This window comes from Dendrobates tinctorius, unplaced genomic scaffold, assembly GCF_039654945.1.
Source record: "Dendrobates tinctorius isolate UK_male_01 unplaced genomic scaffold, ASM3965494v1 ptg000064l, whole genome shotgun sequence".
Classification (NCBI taxonomy): Eukaryota; Metazoa; Chordata; class Amphibia; order Anura; family Dendrobatidae; genus Dendrobates; species Dendrobates tinctorius.
In genome coordinates, this window is record NW_027361732.1 from 13,770,502 (window position 1) to 13,782,504 (window position 12,003).

At 43.7% G+C, this 12,003-nt stretch overlaps 1 protein-coding gene across 2 annotated transcripts in view; it reads right to left on the reverse strand.

Moving 5' to 3' along the window:
- Positions 1-681: 681 nt before the first annotated feature.
- The window catches only part of AKAP11 (A-kinase anchoring protein 11), a 101,549-nt gene continuing 90,227 nt past the window's right edge, over positions 682-12,003 (reverse strand). For both annotated transcript variants that reach the window (XM_073580311.1, XM_073580310.1), the window contains 2 exons: positions 9,858-10,018; positions 682-1,730 (listed from right to left, as the gene is read on the reverse strand). In XM_073580311.1, coding sequence (XP_073436412.1) covers positions 1,596-1,730; positions 9,858-10,018 — 296 coding nt within the window. In that variant the 3' untranslated portion in view covers positions 682-1,595. The remainder of the gene's footprint in view (positions 1,731-9,857; positions 10,019-12,003) is intronic.

Here is a 12,003-nt window from a genome sequence, read left to right on the forward strand (position 1 = left end):
ACCCCAGGCCCAGCACTAAGTTTTCTGCAACTATTCTTCGAGTGCACGGTCTACAGCCCTGTTGACAGTTCAGCAGCCAATCAGTGAGCTCAGCGGCTCCTGCTGTCAGCTCGGGCACATTCGGTGAGCTCAGTTGTTGAGTGCTGTGTTTTCGATGTAACGTTACTAAAGCAGACAGTAACAGACACCGGAAGCAGCGGCAGAGAATCATCATCGGACTCGTGAAGGATGAATATTGCACAGTTTTGCTTTATAAAAATAAACTGCAGCCAGGAAATAGGGGTTTTCCAAAACTGGAAAACCCTTTTAGGGTATATGCAGCAATCAAGTTTTCCCGGGCAAAACCAATTCAGGTAAATGCTGGCAGTTGGTTTCCTGAAGTAGATTTGCCTTTCTTGCAACAGTTCCGCTGCCGAAAACTCTCACTCTATACTGTGAAATATAGTAAGGGGGCAGCTTCTCAACAGAAGACACCCAAAGAAAGAGCATGTCACCTATTGTAACAGCTTCAGGATTTAAGAACGCTGAAGCAGTTAAAAGAAGTAACATAAGACGGAACATGTGCACAGCAATGTTATTTTAACATTGCTGTGCGTCATGTTCATTTTATGGGGCACTTGTGTGCTTTTTCAGCCAGATTACAATCGGAATCGGTCAGAAAAACACGCTGTGTGCACATACCCTTAAAGACACTTTTATTAAGAGCCATTCCCCTTCAAAAAAATAATTCAATAGGAGCAACAAAAAAAATAACAAAACAAAAGCTACATAAAAAAAAAAGCAAAAAATAAAAAGAAAACCCATTTTTCAGCTGTATCTAATCAACAATTAGGGGACGCTTCACTAATGAGGTCCATCTTCTGCCTTAACGTTTTAGAAGCATTAGTCTATGGGAACTGTGGAGGAAACAGGATTGTTTTGTTGCTTTTTAAACCCTCCAATTTCCCAAGGTGCGTAAGTGACACCAGAAGTGCCCGGCGGCTGCTCATCTCTGCCCACACCTCCATGCCGACAGCCAGTGAGATCAGAAACAAGTGATTTTACAGTTAACAGAATAGGGTTGACCTTGATTTACATGCTCCTTCTTTATACTTGTGTAACCATTTAAAACAAAGTCCTCTTCAATTTTTGGGATCAGTTGTGAATTGAATCGTGATAAAAATGACAATATAGAGAGAAGTGCTGAGAAATGTTACAATCACGTGTCTCACAATGTGTGCGCTGTGCATACAAGCTCTATAAATGATAGAAGTAGCAATCTAACTTCATTTATGTCGTGACTTTAAAATCAATTTACAAAATAAAAAAAATCTAGAAGCCATTATCAGATACAGATATGTGATTTAAAAATAGCATTCTGAAGCCGATACAACAAGTGCCATAGAAACGTCTCTTCACTTTATGCCAAGAACACTACTCCAAACGTCCGGGTACTGATCACATAGATATGCTTCATTTATGTATGGAGAGGTTTGGACACGAACATGTTCCACAATGCAAAGCTACAGTATAGTAACCAAACAGATAAAGCTGTTAGTTAAAATAACCATCTTCAAATAAATTCACATCGGTCTCTACAGTGATTAAAGTGCCTGTTAACAATTTTCCAAAAGCCAGCCATACAAAGGACTGGGTACATCCGAGGACATCTCCAAGTATTCACAGTACTGCAGAAGAGCTTGTAAGAGGTCACCAATTTTCCAACCTTTTTCTCGAACCCGTCTGAAAAGCTGAAAGGAAAAAGAAAAAAATTGTGATGATTCATTCCATAAGTGAGTCGAAGCCATGAAAATACACAAACTCAATGTCAACCTAACATATGTCTTGTCCTTGACAGAAAATGTCTTGACAAGATAAATATTTTGACATAGAAACCCTTACAACTCAGTGGTTTGTGGGTTAAAAAAAAAGGGTAAAAACAGGAAATTTTGAAAAAGACGGTAAAAAGTTTGTCACCGCACCCTAATACCACACATCGTAACACAAGCCTAATTATTCATGTGGATTTTCCTATTGTGGCAGAGAGCGGTATTTGTGGGTACTGCTCCACCTTAAACCAAAATATTCTTGTATATTTTAGAATTTGTTCTTCACACTCTGTGCGTTTCCTGCAAACAATAAGGTTTTACATTTTTGCAACCAGCCAGGTATACAGTCACTACCCATGAGCACAAAAGTTCAGTTACAGTAACTAAGTAGGTTCCTATGGAAAACCACAGAAAATACATTGTGAGATCATTAAGAGTTGAGACAAAGCTGAGCTTGCACAAAACAGATGCACAGAATAACAGAAAAGGGCAAGTAAAACTAAAAGAATGCGTGTCTATATGCCAGGCCCAGAGGTGGAAGACATTAAAGGGAATCTGTCAGTAGGAGCAACCCTCCTGAGCCGTCTATGTAAGTGCATAAGCATGTAGGTCATAGGAAGCTGAATAAAGGGATACTTGATATCTGCTATCAGAGGCTTTATTACAGAGAAAAGCCGGATTACTTACCGGTAATGCTCTTTTAATGAGTCCACGACAGCACCCACTGGAGGTATCGGATCCGCCCATTTGGAACAGGAAACCCTACAGGAAAGATAAAAGGGGCGGTCCGCCTTTCCTCCTCAGTTTTTCGTTTCAGAGTACCAGAAGGACCGCCAAGGATTAGGCAATGTTCTCTTATTTTAACATCTTTCTTATCCATTATTTGGTTAATATACTTTAACTATTGATATCCTTAGGGGGGGAAGTGAACGGGTGCTGTCGTGGACTCATTAAAAGAGTATTACCGGTAAGTAATCCGGCTTTTTACTCTTCGCCACGACAGCACCCACTGGAGAGATTCCAGAGACCATCACCTGGGTGGGACCACCGTGCCAAGGATAGTCCTGCCAAAGCTTAAGTCAGAGGTTGATGAAAGATCAAGTCTGTAGTGGTTATAGAAGGTAGAAGGGGATGACCAAACTGCCGCCTTACATATAGTTTCAATCGGAACATCTCCCTTTTCCGCCCAAGAGGTTGCCATTGCCCTGGTGGAATGCACCCTGATGTTCCCTGGAGGATCTTCGTTTTTTGCGGAGTAGGCTAAACGAATGGCCTCTCTGATCCACCGGGAAATGGTGCTCTTCGTGACTCCATACCCCTTCTTACAGCCCTGAAATGAAACAAATAGGGCCCTACTCTGCCTCCAACTGTTGGACCTCTCAATACATTTTAGGACAGTTCTTTTGACGTCCAGAGTATGGAACTTCTGCTCTTCCGGAGTAGAGGGATTTTTATAGAAGGTTGGGAGGAGTATCTCCTGAGATCTATGGTATTTTGTTGCCACTTTTGGCAGGTAGGCAGGGTCTGGTTTTAATACCAATCTGTCTTGGTATTCTTGGAAAAAAGGTGGATCTATTGACAAGGCCTGGATATCACCCACTCTTCTAGCTGAGGTCAGTGATACTAAGAGGGCCATTTTAAGTGCTAAGTATTTGAAGGGTATTGTGTCGATCGGCTCAAAGGGGTCTACCGTTAGGGCGTCTAAGACCAGATTTAGATCCCATGTAGGGACGGAGGGTATGTGGATTGGAGCTATTCGTTCACATGCTGTAATGAAACGAGTTATCCACTTGTTGCCTGCTATATTATGGCCATATAGTGCTCCTAATGCCGATATTTGTACTCTCAGTGTATTTACTGCTAAGCCTAAGTCTTTCCCCTTCTGCAGAAATTCCAAGATTGGGATTATCGGAACTTCTGCTGTATGAGGTACTGTATGGAATTGAAGAAATTTTTTCCATATTCTAGTGTAAATTTGGGTTGTGGACTGTGTTCTACTTTGTAGTAGTGTAGTAATTAAGGACTCCGAGAATCCTCTTGTCCTCAATAACTGCCTCTCAAATTCCACGCCGTCAAGTGCAAGCTGAGCACTTGAGGGTGGAAAAAGGGGCCTTGGGAGAGTAGATTGGCAGTCGGAAGGATCCAAGGATCTGTTATTGACATAATCTGCAGCCACGAAAACCACGGTCTTTTTGGCCAGAACGGTGCTATTAAGATTATTCTTGCTTTGTCGTCTCTGATCTTCCGAATTACTTGAGGTAGGAGGATCAATGGAGGGAACGCATACGCCAGGTTGAAATTCCATGGAGCTAGAAAGGCGTCCAGTATGTCTGGGTGATCTGACGGAGATAGGGAGGCAAATGTTTTTATCTGCCTGTTCTCCTTTGTGGCGAAAAGGTCCACCTCGGGTTGTCCCCATGAGGCTACTATGTCCCTGAAGACCTTCCGATTGAGGCACCACTCTCCTTGTCGTAGAGTGTGTCGGCTTAGGAAGTCTGCCTTTTGATTGCTCTCGCCTCTGATATGAAGGGCCGAGAGGGACAAAAAATAGTTTTCTGCTAAGTTTAAAATTCTTGCCGCTGAAGACATCAGAGTCTCTGATCGAGTTCCTCCTTGTCTGTTTATATATGCCACTGTGGTGGTGTTGTCCAACAGGATCCTTACATGCTTCTGTTGGAGCTGCGGAAGGAAGTTGTATAGAGCATAGAACACTGCAGACAGTTCTTTTAAATTAGATGAGTAATCGCATTCCTCTTTATTCCACCTTCCCTGACGAAACCCATTCTCCATGTGGGCTCCCCAGCCCTGGGGACTGGCATCGGTGGTTACGATACAGGATGGAACTATAACCCATGGAACTCCTGAACATAAATGGTTATCGTCTAATCACCACTCTAGGGAAGTCAAGACTTCTTGTGACAGGGTTATTTTGCTCTGCAAATGACCACTATGTCGCTTATCCTCTTGGAGGATCTGGTGTTGTAGCATACGGACATGGTACTGGGCCCACCGGACTGCCGGGGTGCAAGAATTTAGTGATCCTAATAGTGACATTGCTTCTCTCAAGGATACACGTGGTTTATCTATAGCTGCTTGTATTTTTTGTTTTGTGAGGGTGATTTTTACCTGCGGTAGTAGACATCTCTGGGTCAAGGAATCTAGTTGAAATCCTAGAAATGTCTGGAGAGATTGCGGATCGAGTCTGGACTTTTGGATATTGATGATCCAGCCAAGGCTCTGAAAAGAGGAGATTGCGTCAGTTACGCGTTCAGTACATTGTTTGACTGAATTCCCAATTATTAGGAAGTCGTCTAGATATGGCACAATTAGTGTGTCTTTTTGGCGAAGGTAGGCCATCACTTCTGCCATCACCTTGGTAAATATTCTTGGTGCCGTGGAAAGCCCGAAGGGCATTGCCGCGTATTGGAAATGACGAATCCTTCCCTCGACTTCCACTGCGACTCTTAGGTATTTCTGGAATCTGTTGTGTATAGGGAGATGATAATAAGCATCTTTTAAATCAATCCCTGCCATTACGCAATTTGGGAAAAGAAGCTTTATAGTGGATCTAACTGATTCCATTTTGAAATTATAATTTTTTATAAATGAATTTAGCTTCTTTAAATTAATAATGGTTCTAAACGTACCGTCTGGTTTAGGCACCAAAAACAGGGGAGAGTAAAAGCCTCTACCCTGTTGTTCCTCAGGGACGTCAACTAAAACTTTTTTAGCTAGTAGGACTCGAATCTCGTCTTCGAGAGCCTTTTGCTGAAGTGAGGAATTAAGGCGAGTTATAACAAAGAACTCATAGGGGATCCGAAGGAATTCAATCTTTATTCCTTCCTTGATTATGTTCAAAATCCATGGGTTTAACGTAATTTGTTCCCACTTGGTAAAAAAAAATTTTAATCTACCCCCAACTGGTGGGTCTAAACTCTTAATTTTTATCTCTCCTATATGTTGGCCCTCTGAAGATGGTACCCTTCTGCTTTTCGTCTTTCGTGGCCCATCTGTTCGTTCTGTCCGATTGCCTTCTTCTCCCGAATGGCCGTCTTTTAAAGGTTTTCCTATAAAACGGAATGGGAGAATCACTGAAGGCCTTTTTCCTTTCTTTTGCCTTGGCGAGAATTTCGTCTTAGGCTTTTCCAAAGAGGAACTCACCCTCGCATGGGGTTGCACTAATTTTGGATTTTGATTGTGCATCCCCTTTCCATCTCTTTATCCACAGCGCGCGTCTGGCGTTATTCACCAGGGCTGCCGACCTCGCTGCCAGTCTTAGGGTGTCCGCTGAAGCGTCTGCCATAAAGGCAGCTGCACCTCTTATCAACGGGATGGCTGCACGCAGTTTCTCCCTTGACACTCTTTGCTCAATCTGCTGGTCTAATTGATCTAGCCATACCAGCATTGATCTAGCAGTACATGTGCTGGCTATTGCGGGTTTGAATACCCCGGTGGTGGATTCCCAGGACCTTTTGAGCGAAGATTCAGCTTTTCGGTCTAATGGGTCTGCTAACAATCCTGCGTCCTCGACCGGGATCGAGGTCTGTTTGGAAGTGGAGGATATGACGGCATCCACCTTTGGTACTTTAGTCCACTTTAATAGATCTTCATCAGTGAACGGGTATTTCCGTTTTGAAGCTGATGGGAGAAAACCCCTATGGTCGTGTTTCTCCCACTCTCTTTTGATGAGGTCCTTAATTGCCGGTATCACCGGAAATGATCTCCTCTTTTTCTCTGCCAATCCCGCAAACATAATGTCCTGCGCGGTTTGGGCTCCCCTTTCCTCTTCACATCCCATAGTATTTCTAACCGCTTTTACAAGGTTATCTACGCTGTCCAGTGGAAAACATGCGCGTCCTTACATCTCCGAGGATGACGATGAGGACGTGGATGCGGAGCCTGAGTTTAACTCCTGTTCTTCCTCTGACTCTGAACTAACAGTGACCTGTTTCTTATGACTGGACTCTGCGGGAGTGCTGGAGCGGTTGATGGCTTGTATTTCCTCCCTAATTATGGCTCGGATATCTTTGGAAGATATCGTCGACCCCTGCCTGGTCTCTTTCATGCATTGTTTGCAGAGTTTTTTGGGGTAGGAGTCAGGGAGAGGATCTGAACATAATGAGAATTCTTTATGTTTAGTTTTTTCTTTTTTCTTTGACTGAAGTGAGAGGTCAAAGGTAAAGAGAGAGGGGGGGGAGGGAGGAGGTTAGCTTAATAGGTAGAGTATATACTTTGCACACTCACCCAGTGAAGCTTAATACCGGGTCGGATGGCTGAGACGGTCTGGATCGGGTTTCTGCTGCCTCGCTCCTGCGGGCAGTCTCTGTCCTGGCGCTGCGGTCCCTGGTGGAGTTGCCCCCAGCTGAATCCCCTGCTGGGGTTTGCGACTCTGCGGGGGACGACATGGTTCCAACGATGCAGCGCTGCAGCGCTGTTTTATCTTTCTTCTTGTCGTGCCCCCGGAAGTCGCCCTGTCACAGGGCGCATGCGCCGCGTCATCGCCATCCTACCCCGGAAGTTCAACCATTACTTCCGGGGTATAGGAGCGTCGGGTGCCGGCCGGCTTCCGCGCCACCGCTACTCACACGCGCGGCTCGCGTGCTCATGGCCTCACCTCCACGCTATATCCCCACCGATTGGGGGGGGGGGGGATCCCCCGGATGCCGGACCGGCCCGGCCCGCTCCCTGGTAAGACCGGGCGGCCCTCCCCGGACCCGGTCATTACCACTATGCCACCAGACGAGGGGGGAGCCGTCAAACGGAATCTCCCCCGACGCTGCTTCCGGACCGCAGCCCCTGCCGTTCCCGAGGAGACCGCACAGGCGGATGCATGGCCCGGGTAAGATCCTGCAGGATCCTGCTCCATTTGGAACAGGAAAACAAAACTGAGGAGGAAAGGCGGACCGCCCCTTTTATCTTTCCTGTAGGGTTTCCTGTTCCAAATGGGCGGATCCGATACCTCCAGTGGGTGCTGTCGTGGCGAAGAGTAAAACTCACATTTTTCATATATGTAAATGAGCTGTTCAGGGCTATGGGCTAGACATAGTTCTTATTATAATGAAAGGGAACATTACCAGTGTGAGACATGTAACTAAAACAGGACAGTAGAACACGTTATCAACTGCAGCTCTCACAGCTCTGCAATACTGTCTGCCTCTGAGATGGAAGCTGAATCTGAAGCTCCTGATGTGTCAGGTATAATCACACACAGGTTTGTAGGGAGATCAGGAGAGCAGCTATCACACAACACACTGGTAATAGCCCCTTCCATTTACAATAATCTCTGGAGGCAGATTCTCATGCAGATCAGTGTCCGCGCTAGTCCTGAACAACTCATTTACACATAAGAAAAATGTAGATTTCTCCGGAATAAGACATTGGATCTCCGATATCAAGGTAATATTTTATTCAGCTTCATATGACCTGCATGTCCATATAGATAGCTTAGAGGGTTGCACCTGCTGACAAATTCCTTTAACCCCTTCATGACCAAAGGTATTTTCATTTTTTGTTCCCCTTCTTCCCAGAGCCATAACTTTTTTTTATTTTTCAGTCAATATGGCCATGTGAGGGCTTGTTTTTTGCATGACGAGTTGTACCTTTGAACGAAACCATTGGTTTTCCCATATTGTGCACTGGAAAACTGGAAAAAATTCCAAGTGCGGTGAAATTGCATAAAAGTATAATTCCACAAAAGTTTTTTGTTTTGCTTTTATACGGTGCTCAATAAATGCTAAAACTGACCTGCCATTATGATTCTCCAGGTCATTACGAGTTCATAGACATCAAACATGTCTAGGTTCTTTTTTATTTAAGTGGTGAAAAAAAAATCCAAAGTTTGTTAAAAGAAAAAAAAAAAAAATTTGCACCATTTTCCAATACCTATAGCGTCTACATTTTTTATGATCTCGGGATTGGTGAGGGCTTATTTTTTGCGCGCCGAGCTGACGTTTTTAATGATACCATTTTGGTGCAGATAATATCTTTAGATTAGCCGTTATTGCATTATAATAAAAGGTCGTGGCGACCAAAAAACGTAATTCTGGCGTTTTGACTTTCTTTCTCATCACGCCGTTTAGCGTTCAGGTTAAATTTCAAATATATGAGTAGACAAGGAATGGTTGCTCACTGTTCTATGCAGTTTAAATACCTCACAATGACTTCTGTGGAAGTTACGGACACAGTGTATCCCATCCGCCCAGCTGTTTCCTTTAACCTCTTTCCGACATCGGGCGTAATAATACGCCAATATCGGATACCCTCCCTTTGATGTGGGCTCCGGCGGTAAGCCCACAACTTTTCCAGCACATATCAGCTGTTTTGAACAACTGACATGTGTCTCTAACAGCGATCCACCCGCAGCTAGTAGCCCGTTATATGTCATACTCTGACATCGGCATTTAACATGCGCTTTGGCAAGCGCAACGGAAATTCGCCCATCGGTGACCCCCGTCACGTGATCGCCGGTCACCGATCAGTTGTCATGACAACCAGCGGTCTCCTGCAGACCTCTATGGTTCTCGCTGCCTGATTGCTGTGAGCGCCGCCCGGAGGTCGGCGTTCATAGCAAGTCATAAATTCTGCTACATACAGGTGATCTGTTCATTGCCAGTATGTAGCAGAGCCGATCGGGTTATGCCATCTTCTAGTCTCCCATGGAGACTATTGAAGCATGTCAAAAGTAAAAAAAAAAAAAAAAAAAAAAGTTTATAAAAATATAAAAGTTCAAATCACTCACCTTTAGCCCCATTCAAAATAAAACAATAATTAAAAAAAAAATCATACACATATTTGGTATCGCTGTGTTTAGAATAGCAGATCTATCAATTAAAAAAATAATTAATGTTGGAACTCATAATTGGATAGAAGTTAGAGAAAAACTGGGAGAAAAAAAATGTAGGTGATCTGCTCGCGTAAAATTTAGACCTGTGAATTTCAAGTATGGTTATTATTTTTAGTAACAAACAAGGGACAATGTGTTCGATTGTCAGGGGAGTTCAACAGTTTCTGAAGGTTTATGTGCAACACGTGTAAGGAACTGTAACTTACAGTTAAAAGTTCTTGTTTGGTATAGTCGAGAAAGTGAATCTCAGAAATTCCAGACTCCGAGGCGGCGATCCATTGCAACATTGTCCTGAGCTGTGACTCCACTGTGATGTGCCCTGTGTCCACATTTCTGATGTGTAGTATTTTATTCTGCGGATTTACAACTGCAACACAATCAGAGGCTATTAGTATGTACACTGGGAATAATCCATTTACAATTCTTTAGCACAATGGCAAATAAAAAAAACCTCTTCCACCACTATTAGTATATGTGCACAAGTCTAGTATTTAAAGCAGAAAAATAACGGCAGGAAAAACACAAAGTAAGATATGCCCATTTTTGCTGCAATTTTATTCCGTTCATTTAAACAGGTGAAAAAACACTGAAAAAATGCTGAAAAAATTGACATGCTGTAGATTTAAAAAAACGTTGCATTTTTTTAAGCGTTTCCGCAGCATTTGTGCCGGCTCAGACGTTGCAGAAACGCTTAAAAGAAGCTTCACATTAAATTGCATGCGTTTTTGGCTTTTTGTGCCAATGCATGTGTTTTTAAATGCTCAGGAATCGCTTAGCGGCTAAAAACGCAGCATGCTCATTAATTTCCGCATAGGTGAGCGTTTTTAGCCTTTTCCAATGTTCCCAGAAAACGCGCAGAAAAAAAAAAACGCGTCAAAAACGCGCGTCTTTTGTGCAAAAAAAACCGCGCAAGAAACGCGCGGAAATAAAACTGGGATCAGTCTCCTGAGCGTTTAAAGACGTTAACGTGGGCACATAGCCTAAAGGATCAAATCTGCAAGGAAAAAATATGCAGCATGAGATTTCATTCATTTTGCTGGTACTGTAGACACTTCGTTTTTTTTCCATGGCAAAACATGTGAACAAACCCTTATTTATTTTTGTCTGTGTGAACAACATAAATCGCAAACAAAAGTAATTGAACTATAATAATGACAAACATGAGTATGCTCTCCAATACTGTACTAAAAAGTTTTTAACCTAACCTAGAAAGTCAGTGATGAGGTCACCGCAGTTCAAGCTCAGTGTCTTCACAGCAGATCACCGTGAGAATTTTTCACGGTGATCTTCTGTGAAGACACTGAGCTTGAACTGCAGTGACCTCATCACTGTCATTTTCCCACGGTCTTGAGGTCACGGCAGTTCAGCCCGGCTGGGAACGCATCTTCAGTGACGTCACTGAGACCGCGCTCACAGCATCTCATTCACCAGTGGTTCTCAGCCTGGACAGTCGCATCTTGGCATCATCCAGGCTGAAAACTATTTAGCCCCCAGACATGGATTACGGTGTGGGACAGAACGACAGGCAGGTATGGTATATTGATGTTTTTTTTTTTTTTTTTTATTACTACAGGAGATCGAGGGCTTCAGTGGAATTATGCGAGGGCGTAAGTATTGCTTAATTGATATTGTTAAAGGAATTTGTGTCATTTTTTCAATTAAAGGACTTTATTCTGGGTGTCTGTTTTCATACAATGAGACTATGGGGTTAGTAATGGGGGCGACTTATTGACGCCTCTCCATTACTAACCTCGGGGCTTGATGTCACCTATCAATACTAAGTTGACATCAACCCCAACTATCACCCCACTTGCCACCGCTACAGGGCAAGTGGGAAGAGCCAGGCAAAGCGTCAGAATTGGCGCATCTAATAGATGTGCCTTTTCTGGGCAGCAGCGGGCTGCTGTTTTTAGGCTGGGGGGGCCTATATCAATGGCCCCTTACCAGCCTGAGAATACCAGCCTCCAGCTGTGAGCATTAGCAAGGCTGGTTGTCATAAATGGGGGGTCTCCATGTCTTTTTTTTTTTTTTTTTTTTAAATAATTCAAAAAAACAGTGTGGGGACCCCTTTATTCTTGATAACTAACCTTGCTGAGAGCTGAGGGTTGCACCCCCCAGCTGTGAGTTTTGCCAGGCTGGTCATACAAAATAGAGGGAACCCATGCCGGGTTTTTCATTAATTTTTCTTTTTAGTTATAGCGCAGGCGGCGGGTGAGGAATACCCTCATCATCCGCTCCTGCTGTCACTGTTGTTAGCAGCAGCAGGTGTAGGTTGATGGGAGTAAGTCCCGAGAGCCCCTATCTGCTGTCATTGTTCTGACTTTAATATAACTATCATCATTCTCCCCTGCT